Raw genomic sequence first — 15,599 nt, forward strand, 5'->3', positions numbered from 1 at the left:
GGACAATCTTGTTTATAGTTTTGAATGACAACAAAACTCTATTCTCTTATTCTATTCTTCTGTCCTATTCTAGTTATCTATTTGTATGTGTAATTTGCATGTAAGAAAGTCTTGGAATCTGCATTTGTCTTCCACCATTGTTGACAGGTCTTTAAATACACTTAATAACATCACATGACAACTGCATGTAAGTTATAGATTTAAAATGTTAAATGTTTAGCTGTTTTATTGTGGATTAAATATTGCAGGCACTTCATATTTTTGTTGTCTCATATAGATTGAGGCTGTTTTCAGTAATCACCATTATTCAAGAAATGAATTTATGGCAAGTATTCTCATAAATAGACTAATAATTTTTTTAACTTTTAAATATGTTTTATTGTGTACCTGAGATTCTCTGAGCTGAACTCAGACTCAAGGAACTTGAGGAACTGCTCTCTCCCAACAGGATCTTTGAAGACCTCGTCAATGCCGAAAGCCCACCTCTTTACCCTCTGCTGACTTGGTTCCTTACTGAAGGTGGATGCACAAAAATGCAACAGATCTTTCACAGGTGTAACATACAAAGCACTCTATAGAATAAACCATGAAAATATATCAACCACTCTTTGTTTCCATCTAAATATGTATGTTGCTTTTCTCATATACCCACCTGGCTTCGAGCTCCCAGAGCGTGGTGTCGTCTGAGATCCAGGGGTTGGAGGGATCTGGAGGCGTCAGGAAGGGGTCGTATTCAAGGTACTGCTCTGTGTAGCCCAGCAAACTGTTTGAGTTTGAGAAGAAACGACAGAGAGCACATGAACAACTTCAAGTGATCGGAAATGTGATTCACACCTTTCTGTGAGTGATTATGACTGAGATGTTTATTTGTAAGCTTTAAGGGAAAGTGAAATGTTCTTGAGAGCAAACACTTCAAACTGAAATAAAGGCAGAGCGTGAGAAGGGACTGAGCCTGTACTTGGAGACGACGATAGAGATCTCTTCGCTGAATGCACCTCTCTTTTCAGTGGAGGAAATGACAAACACGTCGTGTGCCATTCAGTATCTGGTATCGTCAGCGCTGACGCTCACTGAAGGCATAGTCCGGGCGCAAACGGCCCTCAAGGTCATCGGAGCTCTTGATTCCACATCGTGCTAGGCTGTTTAAAAGCTCAATAAACAGATCGATGGCTAAACTGAATAAAGAGGCAAATAACATCGCTCACCTCTCCGCCACTTTGGACATTTTCAGTCGATGCCTGTCTAATTGCAATTGCCAAAAGGTGATCTGAAAACCATAGCAGGGAATAATTAACATACATCAGCCTCCATGAATTCACAATTGTTTTATACAAACTACAATTACAGTTTTAACACTAGCAGCTGCTGGAGCTTCTCAGAGGAGTCACTAGCACTGAGTTGGATAAAGAGCCTGTGTTTAGTAAAGTCTAACCTGTTCCTGTAGTTCTTCTTCTGTTGGTTGCTTGGCCTCTGGGGCAGGGGTGTGAGTTGGGCTGTGGGTACGGATATCATTCTGCAGTCCATACACAGACTGAGACAAGAAAAAACATACAGAATGAGTCAAACAGCAGTACTCTTACAACTGCTGACAAGCACAGCAACCAACCATAAGCCTGTCTGTTCAGGTCCATGTTATCGTGCTATCGTACCTGACCTCAAAAGAAAAGTATATCAGCAGGAAGTTGTGTTGTACCTTTCTGGTTTTGTGGGGGTTTTTCATTCTGGAGGACTTCTTTATGTCGACTTCCGTTGTATTCACACATCCAGGCTGTGAGAAGGGAGAGTTAATTCACCTTAAATTAAATTTCTACAACTATAGCTGTTTATGCTTTGCCCTCTAGGATGACGATGCAATTACAGTTAATCGAATCCAGTATGCTTTGCTGGGGTGAGAAGTGATTCCAAGAAGTCTTCAGGACAATGTGTCAGATGCTGGTTAATTAAACATGGAATGTGCCATTTCTAGCAAAACAAGTAAACCAGCGGGAAATCACAGTCAGTTAGTGTGCAAATTCTGGCTGATTAAACAAGTGGTCCAATCTAGGTCTCTTCCAGAAGAACAAATGTAAGTAGCTTGACAGCATCACTGTGAAATTTGAATTAATATTGATTATGTTGCTCCAAGGATGCATAAATTGAACTTATTTTCCAATTAAGCATGGAGCTGTGGCTTTCAGCAAAATACAGCAGAAGAGAGCCTGTAACCTCAGGGGGGAAACTAAATGCTAATGCCGAGCAAGTGTGGATGACCAAGGTAAAGAGCAGCAGTGAAGCTGATGTGATGTGACAGTTATTGATGTGGCATTTTGTGTGTGTGGCAGAGAAATGCGTGGCAGGGGATTTGTGGTCACCTATTTCCATGATCCACAACTCGGAGGAATCAGGAATCCATAGCTCACATATGAATGAATTAATCTATGACGAGTTTTTAACTGCACCAGAGGCTGTAAATGGCTAAACAATAACTATTCTGTGTAATAATTCTTTGATCCCTTGTGTATGGTGGAGTCCAACGTGGGCAGCTTGAAGTTGTTATTTTCCATTTTTCAAATTTTTGCAGGAACAATTAAGATTACGATGATAATGTCAGCAATGGTGTCGATAACAGCCAAGGTGACCACGAAGACAACATCAGTAATTTCACTCACCACTGGTCTGTGCACGTCCCAGAATGCTCTTTCCTGACTGTCGAGAATTTTCCTTTCAATTTTGTCTCTTTTCTTGTCCACTCTGAAAGGAAAAAAAGAACATCAGAACTGTTTTTACGGAGCATGCAGCTTCCTCCAACACACTGACTCCATCACACATTTACAGTGCAGCTTATCTGTGAAGTTGTGTGCTGACAGCTACAGGGGAGTTGTAGTTATACACTAAAACTGATCGTGTCTTAGTGATTGTGTGATGATTTTGTGAGAGGCCTCACTCATAATGGCTCACTGTGTGTGTGTGTGTGTGTGGTTCACATAGAAACTTACTTTGCTTGTGCTTCTGCTTGCATAAAAATGAACTCCCATTTCCTGGCGAAAGCTCGCTGTAGTCTTGCTAAGCTCTCCTGCAAGAAAAACAAAGTACAGAAAAGGAGAAGAAAAAGGATTTTTGAAGGATCTGATTGTGTTGTGACAATGCAGTGTGCAACATGCAGTAACAGTGTGTGCTACTGCACACCTGGATGCCATCTCTAAGGTTCCCTCCTCACACACAAAAAGTAAGAAACCCAAAGTACAACTGATTAAAATGTAAATAAAAACAGAATGTAATCATGCGCAAATGTACTGTGTTTACTGCCGTTTTGAGCCCATGTAGTAATATACCATAGTACAATCATGTGTCCAGGTCCTAGCCCTGCTTGAGAACGCTCTGTCAAGTTATGATCACCTGTTACTAACTAACCTGTTTACCTGTGGAAGGTACCAGACAGGTGTTTCTTAGAGCATTCCACATATTCCCCAGTTATTCTTGACACTCCTGTCCCAAATTGTTTGAAAAGTGTTGCTGGCATCAAATTCAAAATAAGCTGAATGAAGTTGAAGGTAAATCATTAAATATATCGTCTCTGTACTGTTTTCCATTGGGTAAATGTCAGTAAGGATTGGCAAATTATCACATTGTTTAATTAATGTTTTCCACTCATGTTTTGGAATCAGGGTTGTATAACTAACCTGGTGATTCATTTAATAGCTTTGTTGACAGGAAAGTTACAAATGATGCAGTGGCACACAGAAAAACAAATGTTCTCAGCTTCAGCATGAACAAAAAGGCAAGAGATAAAGCCAGGGAACAGATTTGCGACGAGAGGAGTGCTGACACTCAAAGACCTCTTTCACTTACCGCTTCATAGTCTGCAAGCTCCAGCCGTGCTTTATTTTGCATTGTTCTTTTGCAGAGGTAAACAGCTGAGAGGGGGAGAGGGAGAAACAGAGACTGGTAACAGAGCGAGAACTGGATCTCAGCACGGTTTTAACAGCCTTAAGTGGCCCTTCGTTTACTCATTTAATCCTCTCAACTGCACATTTAAACCGGCCTGCAAATCACAAAGGTCATTGACTGTGCATGGTGTCTGAGCGTCTGTTGCGGCTTGCATTTGTGTGTGCGCGCTCGCATGACTTTTGATGTCTTCCTGTACTATGATCATCCCTTCATCCCTTTGTTAACTGACCATTATGTGGAGGCTTCATTATGCCATTAGACTGTTTTCATTATGGGCCATCATTCACATGAATCAGAGACACTCTAACTTCCCCCAACACTCACAGGATTATCCCCACAGCGAGCATTAGCCCGTTTCCTCTCCTACAATTCAAACTACAAATGAAAGACTGCAGAGGTTTACCAAAACCATTTTTGGCATTATGAAATGTTTATCACCACTCCGCTCTGCTGTAAACAATGAAAAGCTTGTCCCTGTGTCACCATTAAAACGCCCATCCAAATGTGCACAACAGGTGTATGCACACAAACACATGCCTGGTTTCCTTCACTGTAATCAGTCTACATCAGTCAGAGAGATTAACTGAGGCAGACAAAACTGACTTGGGTTGGAAACATTGAAAATATGAAATAGAAATAAGATAGGAAGGCACAGAGTTATTGCATGCCCACTGCACAATAACTGATTCCAACGATGGGCTGTGCAACTAAAAGAAAATGTGATTTTATGCTTCTATCGACCATCCAGATACTGCAGTTGTATCATCTGAGTTTCATCTTTTGAACTTTTCAAAATATCAGCAGTAATAATAACACATTGACTGGGCAGATATATATTTTATGTACTACACAAACAGTCTGCATCATTAGCCTCTTCAGTACATTCTGTGAAATGCATAAAGGAGTTAGACCATAACAGGTCTCTCACCATAGTCTGTGTTTTCTGGTTCCCAGCAGTTCGATGGCCAAAAGTATGGAGTCTGAAGAAGAAAACAGGCCATTAAGAAACAAAACCGAAAGAAACCTGACATTGTTGACAGCGAACAGCTAACCACATGGTGTTTTACATCAAAGCATGCACTGTCACGCAAGGTGGGCATGCAGTCGTCACCCTGCATCTGTCACAATAAAACATTTTGTTGTATAATGGGCTCAGCAGAACGTCTAAAGCACATAAGCCCCTTTCAGCGAGTGCTGAGAGCAGACACCAGCATGAATCTTGACCCTCTGCAGGCAGCACGGTATGGAACGGCTTCAGATGAAAACCAATCACATGTAAAGAGCAAAGTGAAGCCTGCTCCTAACACAAACAGCCTAAGTCATTGATTTATTTTAGTTAGTTATGTGCAGCACACTTGGGGAGCTTACTGAAAAATCACTAAAGTTGTCAATTTCAGTATTGACATTTGAGGTGATTTTTCTTCACAAACCTGGAATAATTATGGGGCACAGTGCTTACTAATTACTGGTATTACTCCAGCATATCACACAGAAGCACTTGAGCAAGTTTCTAATTTTGTCCTCTGGCCTTCCCCTTATTTATATATTCCAAAAACAGTTACATGAGCTGGAGATTTGACGTGTAGCAACTTGATTTTTGCACTTTAATTTCTTCTTTAGAAAAAGCCTCACATTTTTATATAAAAACGATGATGAAATATGTTTTAAACCTAATAAATGTAATTTTTTCCCCATGGTCACACATTAATAAAAACATCGTCTACAGTTCATGTGAAAACATAGCACATGGCTGTTATATGTTTTTTAAATATTACCATAGGACAAATTAGAATCAAAGCATTACCATTACCTTACCTGAAACCTATAGAAAGTGCCATCATCTTTGAGAGTGAGGACGTGGTCTGAGATGGGGAAGAAGTAACCATGTGCAGCCATCAGAGTTCCTAGGTGAAGAGCCTCCACTGAGGAGAAAACACAGACAAAACGTAAATGTACAACTTAGTGTACTCCTGTTCTTTTCCTGGTAATATTTTACACCAGCATGTGTGACTTTGTTGTCATGCCATATAAAAAATATACTCACACATCTCTTCCCATCTTTTGAGAGTGAGTTAAATGAAATGACTGTCAACTGTCTTGCACATACTATACATGGCTATTCTGTGCTCTTTCAGAATGTTGGCCTTTGTGTATATATACATTATGTACAGGTTTGTTCACTGGAAAATAAAAAAGAACAGCAGCCAAATTATTGTTTAATATAGTTTTATATACTCTTAAAAATGGCAAAACACTGTATTTTTGAAACACACCTTTAAGGAATATATTTGATACATTTGACAAAATATGCTTATTTCAGAATCAGAATATTTCATTGATCCCTGGGGGAAAATAATTATTTGCTGTCTGGTTGAATATGAGATGAAAATGTTAAAACTAATCTCATATCTAAAGCTACAGCCGGGTTAGCAAAGCTTAACTTAGCTTAGCACAAAGAGGACAGGGGAAAATAACTGGCAGGGAGCGACAGCTAGCCTAAATATAAGGCTACCGCCAGCAGCAAGTTAGCTTAGCTTAGCACAAAGGAGGTGAGGACATATATAGCTACAATGGCTTTGTCAAATGGTAACAAATCTACCTATCAGTACCCCTAAATCTCATAAACGGATTATATCCTTTTCTGAATCACATACAAAAACTGAAAAACTGGTCACAAGAGGTTATGTGTCTGATTTTTTGTTTTGTTTTTTTTTTGCTACTGATGGAGCGAATTATATTACCATTTAACAGCTTGCTGTTTCCTATTTTCAGTCTTTGTGCTAAGCTAAGCTAACTGTCTGCCGACTGTAGCCTCATATATTTAAGTGCTATCAAACTGAGCATCAAAGTCTAGTCAGATAACAACTAAACATATTTTCCAAAATGTATCAAGATGAGAATGGTAAGTCTGTATAAGAAATACAGCATTGATATAAACAGACATTATGAATTAACCTGCTTTGAATTCTCACTTTTTCATTAAAGAAGATTCTTTGATTATCCTATAATCAATAGTTCCCCATCAGAGACCCTGCGCCAGCATGCTATTTTTTTTTGTTTGTTTGTTTCTTGTTGTGTTTTTTATTTGGTCCTAACAAGTAATTCATTTTCTTTAATCCCATGGTACAAATTCATCCATAAGAAAATGGCCAGAATAATTCAGAATTGGGAGCTGCTTCTCTAACAGACTCTGACACTGCTTTGACAGAGGGACAGGCAGGTCTCCGTTCCAACCAAACACCACAGCGGGAGGTCTCGCTGATTAGTCCGCCTTCAGCCGGAGAGGCGGAACTCATCAGTCAAATCACCTGGTGTTGTGCTTGGTTGGAGAGAAAACCTGCTTCCCTCTGGAGCTCCTCAGCACACGGTTGACTTTCCCTGATTTAAAACCATCAGATAATGAAAACATGTAATCATCATCAACTGTGTGTCATGTCAGCCGCCAGTTATTCCCTGCTGTTCTCTACGTGTAACACCTTTATGGCGTTGATGTTTATTATTCAGGTTTGATATAATGTTTTGACTGTTTTCTGTTAATGCTGCCACTTTTTTTGGCATTGTGAACCGTATTTAAAAACAGTTGTTTTATAAAGCCTTGTCCTTGTCTAGTTCTGCAATTGGATTATTTATTGAGTGTTTAGTGTGTTTGAGCCCCAGAGAGGCTTGCAGTAAACTGTCATCTTAAAACGCTAATAAACACACAAAGGCTGCAATAATTGACATGGTCTAAATACTCAGAGCTATTAATGCTACAACAGGAGATCGTACACATGCATAAAATATGCACAAATCTGTTCCCTCACTCTCTGAGACACACACACACACACAGACACTCAGCCAGTGTGTGTGTGTGTGTGAGAGAGAGTGAGAGAGAGATAAATATAGATTGGCTTTTCCTTTACCACTGAGATGACTGTCACAGCTTTGAGAGGTCGGGATGCTTATGTGTATGCATTTGTGTGTGCGCGCATACATGTGCGCGGGCTCTGTTTATTAATAAATTATGACTCATAAGTTATTTAAACCTGTTTACTCATAAACACACCATTTCCTCTTTATCTGTCGTACTGTTTCTCATACAGCAATATTGTCTCACATGAATATATGTTATTTGCGGTATGTTGTATTTCTTTTGAGCGTGTAATTAAGTCATAAGGAGAAACAGTCATTTCTGTCCGAGCGCTACAGGGAAGGACCGGGCTTGCGTACATCACCTCCACCTGTCCACAAAATACAGAGGAATTCAAGAAGACTGACATTTACAAGAAAAAAAAAATACCCTCATCCATGTAGTTATCACGTTTCTGAATTGTTATCTCAGACTGGTTGCATGTCAGAAGAAAGCAAAGTTAGCACAGTATGAAAAATGACATCTAGGACAGTGCAGTTAGAGCTTGCTGTCACCTTTTCTTGAAACACAGTTCTGAGTGTCTGCCTCTGTGGTGGTTTGTTCAGTCTCTGTGCTTTTGTTGAGGTGGAGATGAGGGTTTTTCTGATGGCATTTTAAGGATGGATGCAGAATATCACTGTTACGCACAGTATCTGATACTTCAGTGTCTGTCCTTGAGACTGCCTGTATTGTCTGTTTTTTTGCATGTTTCAAATTTAGGAAATCATCCAACAAGTTAAAGAGGCATAAAAATGTGATAAAGCTGAGCAGCAAATGCTCATTTAGTATCCAGTACAAAGATTTCATTTCTCTAAATGTACAGAAAATATAAAGTGTAATGGTCCCAGAGGAATAAGTGTAAAAACAATGCAAAATTAGGCTATGTGATCAATGCTTTTTCTATGGATTAAAAGATAGATTATGCATTTGTTAATGCTTTTCTAGTAAGAGTATAAAGATCAATTCCTGATAGCAGGGGAGCTTTGGGCGTTTATTTAACATATCGCAGCCTTTTCTATAAGCTTTATAGCTGACTAAACCTTGGACTGGAATTAGTCAAGTTGTCAAGAAAGGCCAGCCTTGCGGTCCAGAGGGAAAACACCCCCTGATTTCATCATATTACCAGCTCTGTGCCAAAAACCCGGCAGATTGGAGCTCTGCCAAGTGGAGTGTGGAAGTATTCTTCTAGCTGAGTTTTGTCTAAACACAAGGGAAGAGATTCTGTATTGTACCGTGTACTGTGATTGATTATCATTACATATTACAAACAAACAAAACTGTTTCAGATAAGAAGGAGAAGATGATCCTTTCATACAAATAATATGTGTACCTGAACTAGTGAGGGGACTGATGGAGGAATTCTGACACTATTCAATAATTCTAAGATTTTCTTTTCAAGGAAGTTGCAGGCTTTTGTACATCTGTATGCCAGAATAGCAGTGTGTAGAGGGGTGATCTAAGGAGACGCGAACAAGATCATCTGAAGAGCTCCACTACAAGAGGGACTCTCGAGTCTGATGAGGAGGAGGTTTAAAGAAGGTTGGAGGAGAAAACCAGGACCATTATATCGAACAGCATGCACCCACTCCATGCTGTTCTGATGAGCCACGTGTCCTCCCTCAGAGATCATTTTCCTCTTCCCTAGGTGCTGTTTCATATGCAGTTCACACTCTTAATAACACACACTCACAGACAGCTTGACTGAGTGGCTGACAGTTTTTTTGTTGGTGTCCTGTTGTGGTGTGGTAAATTTCATGTTATTTATTTAATGTGATTTAGTCGCTGTGAATGTTTTGACTGTTTTGTAAATTATTATAAACTAAACTACAATAGTTTATCTATTTATGTAAGTCTGCACTGTGTATGTGTTTGGAACACTGAGATAAACAGTTTTCCACAAACAAATTTCCAAAACTAAAACAGTGCATAGTGCAATATTTCATATTTTTGAACTGTGCTGATATCATGAGCAATCCTTCATTCCTGCTCTCTTAGTTTTACAGTGTCACTTAATTATTGACAGAATTTTCAGGCAGGCCAGAGGTCAGATGAGCTGCAGAATGATGATGCTGCAGCAGCTTGTTGGGTTGTTACAGCCCTCCTGACCTAATTAAAATGATAATACAGCAAACCGAAATCATACTGTAAGCGACTGTGAGCTAAATAAGTCCATTAACCCCTTTCAACTTAAGGCTGCTTTTGCTCAGTTTTCATCCACTTTTCACTTCATTTACAGGCTTATCACAGCTTCTCTAAGCCACAGCTGTAGGGCAGCCATACAGTCTATTGATAGATAAAGTAAAGGATTTTCATTGTCAGTTCTGTTGCTTCTCTTTTTTATATGATGTGAATATCTTTTGAGATTTTTCCCAGCAGGTTTCCCATCATGCTTTGGGTGATGTAAACAGGAAGCATGATGGTGGCATGGACTTAAGTCAGTTTGCAGTGGGCTACACACAGCCCAGGTTTTTAAGCCTCACATTTTAGTGAATCCGTGCCATGCAGAGTCAGGTTTAATTCTGTAACCATGAATGCACAGACAACAATCAGCTGGATTACTTAAACTGCAACAGAGGAAAGATCTGCAGTGTCTCTGTAGCAGGAAGTGAATTTATATGGACGTTTTTCACCGATGGATTGGAAGTATTCATATCACTGGAAAGAGTAAGTCAAGCTGCTTTCAATCCAAAGTGGTTCAGAGTGTTACCCTATATGCTTCTCGGGTCAGCTTTGAGATTTGTGATGTATAATTGAAATGTTTAAATGTATAATGCAAGGAATGTATGCAGCATCTGCACCAGACCATTGATCTTAAAGTTGCAGATCGTGTCAGACTGTGACTCCTCATTAACATTTATCTTCTCCGTGTTCCCAATATCTTCGCGAGCTGTCTGGCTGGGACTGCACAGTAATGCAAGCTAATGAAGTCTGGGCTACCTTAAATGAGGTAAGGTGTTAATTTCAATAGTTGCCATGCCAGACAAACCAATAGGCTTTGGAAAAGCAATTAATGATAGCGATCTGTAATGTTCTGAAATGTAGAAACAGTATTACGGCAAAGAGTTAAACATGCACCTTCTGATAAAACATCCCAAACACATGGAAAACACATGGAGAAGAACTTGAAAGGCAGGAATTTGCATCTGCTAATCAAAGTATTGAATGAAAATAGGACTGGAGACCAGAGAGATTGCAAAATAGGATGTTAATGAGTTCATTTTTAGTGCATCAGGATCTTATTTGTGACATTCATTTAGTGAAAAAAGACTAAATCCCTAGTCAACTTTGATATAAGCTCATCTGCCTTTACATAATAAATATGCTGCTATCATACTGTGAGCCAAATTAATTGCATTTCACTTTGCTGTGTTTGTCAGCCCTGCCAGGAGTTGTTCTGTGCACACTCTGTTCAGCACAAATGGGCCACTGACAGCATGTTTTGTGTCCGTTTGCAAAAAGAAAAAAAAAATGCACAGATATAAAAAAATAGAGGACAAGGAACACCTGTCTGTTTACATGTTTTCAGACCTTTTACTTAGAGTTTTTTAAAATTTTGAGTACTGTTACAGAAGAGTGTTTTCAATATTGCAGGTGACACAAAATGTGACAATGAATGTAAATTCACTTGAGGGAATGACATATGTGTTACTGACAGACTTTACACATTAAGCAGACATGATTTGAGAGGCTTGTTGTTGTTATTGTTGCCGTGATACAGACATATAGCAGTGCTGTTTGAATCATGGGGAAAAGCATAATAATTTAAATGCCTGAAACTGTGTTTTCAAATTTCCCCATAAAAAAATATATCAAAAAACAAAAATAAGACAGAATACAAAAGCACAAGAACAGTCAACAGTCTATCTGCTGGGGAATGTTAAACTGGTCTCACACATCGCAGACGTGCTCTACCATGATTCAACCGCTTTCTAAGGCCCTCAAAATCACTCGTGTAGACATAAATATGCTCCATACAAAGCCAGCAGCACCACCTCACACACCTTAAGAAAAACAAACAAACAAAAAAAAAACCTTGATGATATAAACATGCACCACTGGCAAGCACAGAAAAAGACAGGCACATCCTTACATGCAAATGAAACAAGACACAAAGGGATTGTGAGTTGATGAGTCAGCCGAGTATCACAACTACGAACTGGCTGCACAAAGCTGAGGCACACGCTACAGAAGGCAAACACACACACACACACACACACAAAAACACTCCAGTATCCGAGTAAAAGCACACCTGCAGGACACACACACCCTGGGACATAAAACTCAGAGAAGGTTGTTTTTCACACTGTTAGCTATACTGTACGTCTTTATCGGCATCTTTAATGCTAGTGAGCAACAGGTTTGAACTTTTCATACTTAACACAGTTGAACATTTTTGAGTCATTTCACGTGGAATGAGGGACTCAACTAATGATCTGGCAACTCCCCTGGAGACAGTCTAGTTATTTCAGTGGAATAAAATAAGAATAATGAGAAAGGAAAAAAGGATGAATGCGAACAAGAATTGCAGTGTCTGCTGTAGCTCAAGGACATGAAAGTAAAGATCAAAGAAAATGCAGAATTGTGGACTTCCACGTATGCTAAGCTAATGGTATGCATCAATTCCACAAAGGCACATAGGTGTTCCTATTTCTTAGTGCAGAATAATGAAAACCTGCACATTCAAAACTTGTAACATCTGATCAGCACTTTCATCTTGCCCTGAGAAACACCAGCAAACTTGAAACAGTATGAACAACCGTAACAATGATATCTTATACTTTAGGTTTTAGATCAACTTTAATTAAGAAGACACGCCACCTCACATTATTGTAGTAAATCAGGAGTTTCCAGAGTCTGACACTGTGTGCTGCATAATGTTGCCATGAAATCTTTAAGTTTGCTGGTCTACATATTGATCTCCATCTTTTTTCTCTTTCACATTTTTACAGCGTGACAAACATATAACAAATTATTTAATGGAAGTTCTTTTCTGAAATGTATCCGCGTATGTTCAGACTTTGATATTGAAGAAAATTTTAAAAATATGATAATTCTGGAGGTGTAAGGAGCATCTTTTTTTCTATGATTCATTCGCAATGGACAGTGAAGTGAATCATTGGAAATTGCAAGCAATGCTAAACGTAAAACTTTGTGTACCATTTCTCCCTGTTCAGATCTGGCTGAGCTATGACGAGTCTGAGAAAGGTTGTGTCTCTTTCACCTCACCTACTACCTTTGTCCAAGATCAATATTGATTAGCTCTTTTACCTTGATCTTCAATGTCCAGGTTCTTGATCATCCACTGTACAATATCAGAACCTGAAACAAGAGAAAACACATGAATATTAATCACTGACATAATATATTCACAGTGTGCTGAAACACCTTTTTGCATATAGATGCAAATGAAAGGGAAAACAATGACACTCTTAACCCTTCCCACCTCCCCTCATCATCACAGTGCGTGCCAATTTCTCTCGCCTTGCAGTATGTGGGTGGGTAAAAGGCCATCCATTACCAAATTTTCTTTTCTGACTCCCTCTCCAAGCTGTAATCCATTAATATAAATGACCAGAGAGGTACAATGACATAATGAAGCATCCATTGTGTACAGTAACAACACAATTTGTCTGACTCAGTCACAGCACAGACACTGCAGTTGCAATTGTTTCATTTAACAAGTCAGTGCGCAAAGTTGAACACTTTGCTGTCACAAAACAAAAGCTAAGCGTCAGAAAGGAGACCAGATGTACAAGGCAAAACATTATATATGTATCCTTTTATATAAGGTGCAGTCATCAAAAATATAAAGGCAAATGTAAAGCTTTACTGATGACTTGTATATCACTTTTTTTCCATTTTTCTAGGATGGATATCTTTTTTTATGGTGGATGCCATTTTGCAATTCATCGTCTCCATCTAAGAAAGCAACTGAATCATTTTCACATCTCAGAAAAACATAACAGCATCCTCTGCCCCCTGGGCATTTTCACACCCCACCGCAACATGTGACTTTGGCACTTTGGCTAAATATATATTTTCCAAGTTATTATTACTGACTGTCATGCTGACAGGTGAAGGTGCGTTGAGGAGATGAGAGCCACAGAAGGCCGAAAAAAAAGGTGTGAAATGGAGACATGAGGGAATTCATGCAGTGAGAAAGACAGTCCCTGTGGCTGTCCCTCTGTCCATCATGCTTTCTTTCCATCTGTCTGTCTGTCTGTCTCCGTTTGTCTCTTCATTGCTCTTTCAATACACCCTCTTGCTTTTCTGCGCCCCCACAACCAGATGAGATTTTCCATGGATTAACATCATTAATACAACCCCATTTTCACACTATCAGAGTTGACCCACTTTCTAAGACAGCGCTTAAATGAAATGTGTAAGGTAATCCTCTAACAAGTCTGTTCTCTGGATTGATTAATATCATGCCCATAGTGTGTGTGTTGTGTGTGTGTGTGTAAAATTGTGACAATAATATAAACACAGTGATACATGATAACATCAATAATTAATGATCCCAATGATGCCAAATAGTGGCTAATTACTGTAGCAGACATTAACAGGGTACAGCAAAGGACAACATGCACAGCTGAGAATTAATACTTGAACATCTTAGGTAGAAATGATGCATGGAAAAAGCATGGCATCAATGAAAAGAGCAATAATATATAGGGGGTTGCAAAAATCTTTTATTGTAAAAACACGCAAGTTGAAAACGACTTAAATTAAATGGAAAATAATGTGACATGTTGGATATGTAAATGGTACATGCAAAAGTTGTCAAAATCTGCAATGTGAGTGTTCACCCTGACATCTGGCTTGTGTTAAATATGTAGGAGCATGAACAGAAAACAAACTGAGAGAGCAGCAGAGTTGTTTTAAAGTGATGGCTCTGTTGCTCACTCAGGAATGGACACACAAGGACACTTAAAACAAAATACCGCACAAACACACACACACAGAAGAGACATACTCATATTGTACATGCACACACATATACCTTAAGGGCTCGACAGTACGAGTGTATGTTATTCATTATACACGAACTAAAAACGTATGGATGACTAATACAAACACATAGAGTTTGAGCATCTCTGGTGCATGAGTATAAGAAGGAAAAATATCCACATTTGCAACAGCTATTATGCAAAGCACTGAGTATGTGATCCAAATATACCAGCAATACATACAGTAATTGAAATTAAATTAACAAGAGAAGAAATCAGTTTATTTTATTAAAAACCGAGGGCCTGAGTGGTGCAGAGGCAAAACACACTGCAGCAACCTTGATTGCATCTCCGACTGTTGTGCTTACAGCTCGGTCAAGTGCTCCAGTGAACACGAGAGGCAGTGCTCACAGAGGGGGAGCTACAGAGACCACCAGGGGAGGAGTGTTTTTCAGGGGGCTAGCATGAAGCCCGGAGGGAAAATTCAGAAAGTCCTTTGCACATTGACCCTACACAATCTTAATAGAAAGTGCGTGCATTTCGACAAAAATATAATTGTTATTGGTCATGTAGTTGTTGGCCATGTGGATAAAGTATAAGTGTAGCACTGTAGTTAGCTATACGGAGGATGCCCTGACTGTATAATATCTGACTCAAAGATGCAACAGAGATGGTTATGATCTGATGTTATTGGCCATAAGTAAAATCATCAATCAATTCAGATTTCCACTTTTATTAAAGACATACAAACATAAACACTGCTCTTCATATAGGCGAAGAATTCCTCATTAAATCACTAAAGCTAAATGTGCAATTTATCTGTGTCTGGTGTT

General features: G+C 39.2%; 1 protein-coding gene across 2 annotated transcripts in view; it reads right to left on the reverse strand.

Moving 5' to 3' along the window:
• rgs7a (regulator of G protein signaling 7a) overlaps window positions 1-15,599 on the reverse strand; it is a 47,843-nt gene that overhangs the window by 1,997 nt on the left and 30,247 nt on the right. For both annotated transcript variants that reach the window (XM_046401305.1, XM_046401304.1), the window contains exons 4-14: window positions 13,085-13,135; window positions 5,743-5,849; window positions 4,856-4,907; window positions 3,829-3,893; window positions 2,976-3,052; window positions 2,649-2,730; window positions 1,694-1,768; window positions 1,433-1,531; window positions 1,206-1,267; window positions 653-763; window positions 388-513 (exon numbers count right to left, since the gene is read on the reverse strand). In XM_046401305.1, coding sequence (XP_046257261.1) covers window positions 388-513; window positions 653-763; window positions 1,206-1,267; window positions 1,433-1,531; window positions 1,694-1,768; window positions 2,649-2,730; window positions 2,976-3,052; window positions 3,829-3,893; window positions 4,856-4,907; window positions 5,743-5,849; window positions 13,085-13,135 — 907 coding nt within the window. The remainder of the gene's footprint in view (window positions 1-387; window positions 514-652; window positions 764-1,205; window positions 1,268-1,432; window positions 1,532-1,693; window positions 1,769-2,648; window positions 2,731-2,975; window positions 3,053-3,828; window positions 3,894-4,855; window positions 4,908-5,742; window positions 5,850-13,084; window positions 13,136-15,599) is intronic.

The sequence above is a fragment of the Scatophagus argus genome, chromosome 10 (genome assembly GCF_020382885.2).
Source record: "Scatophagus argus isolate fScaArg1 chromosome 10, fScaArg1.pri, whole genome shotgun sequence".
NCBI lineage: Eukaryota > Metazoa > Chordata > Actinopteri > Scatophagidae > Scatophagus > Scatophagus argus.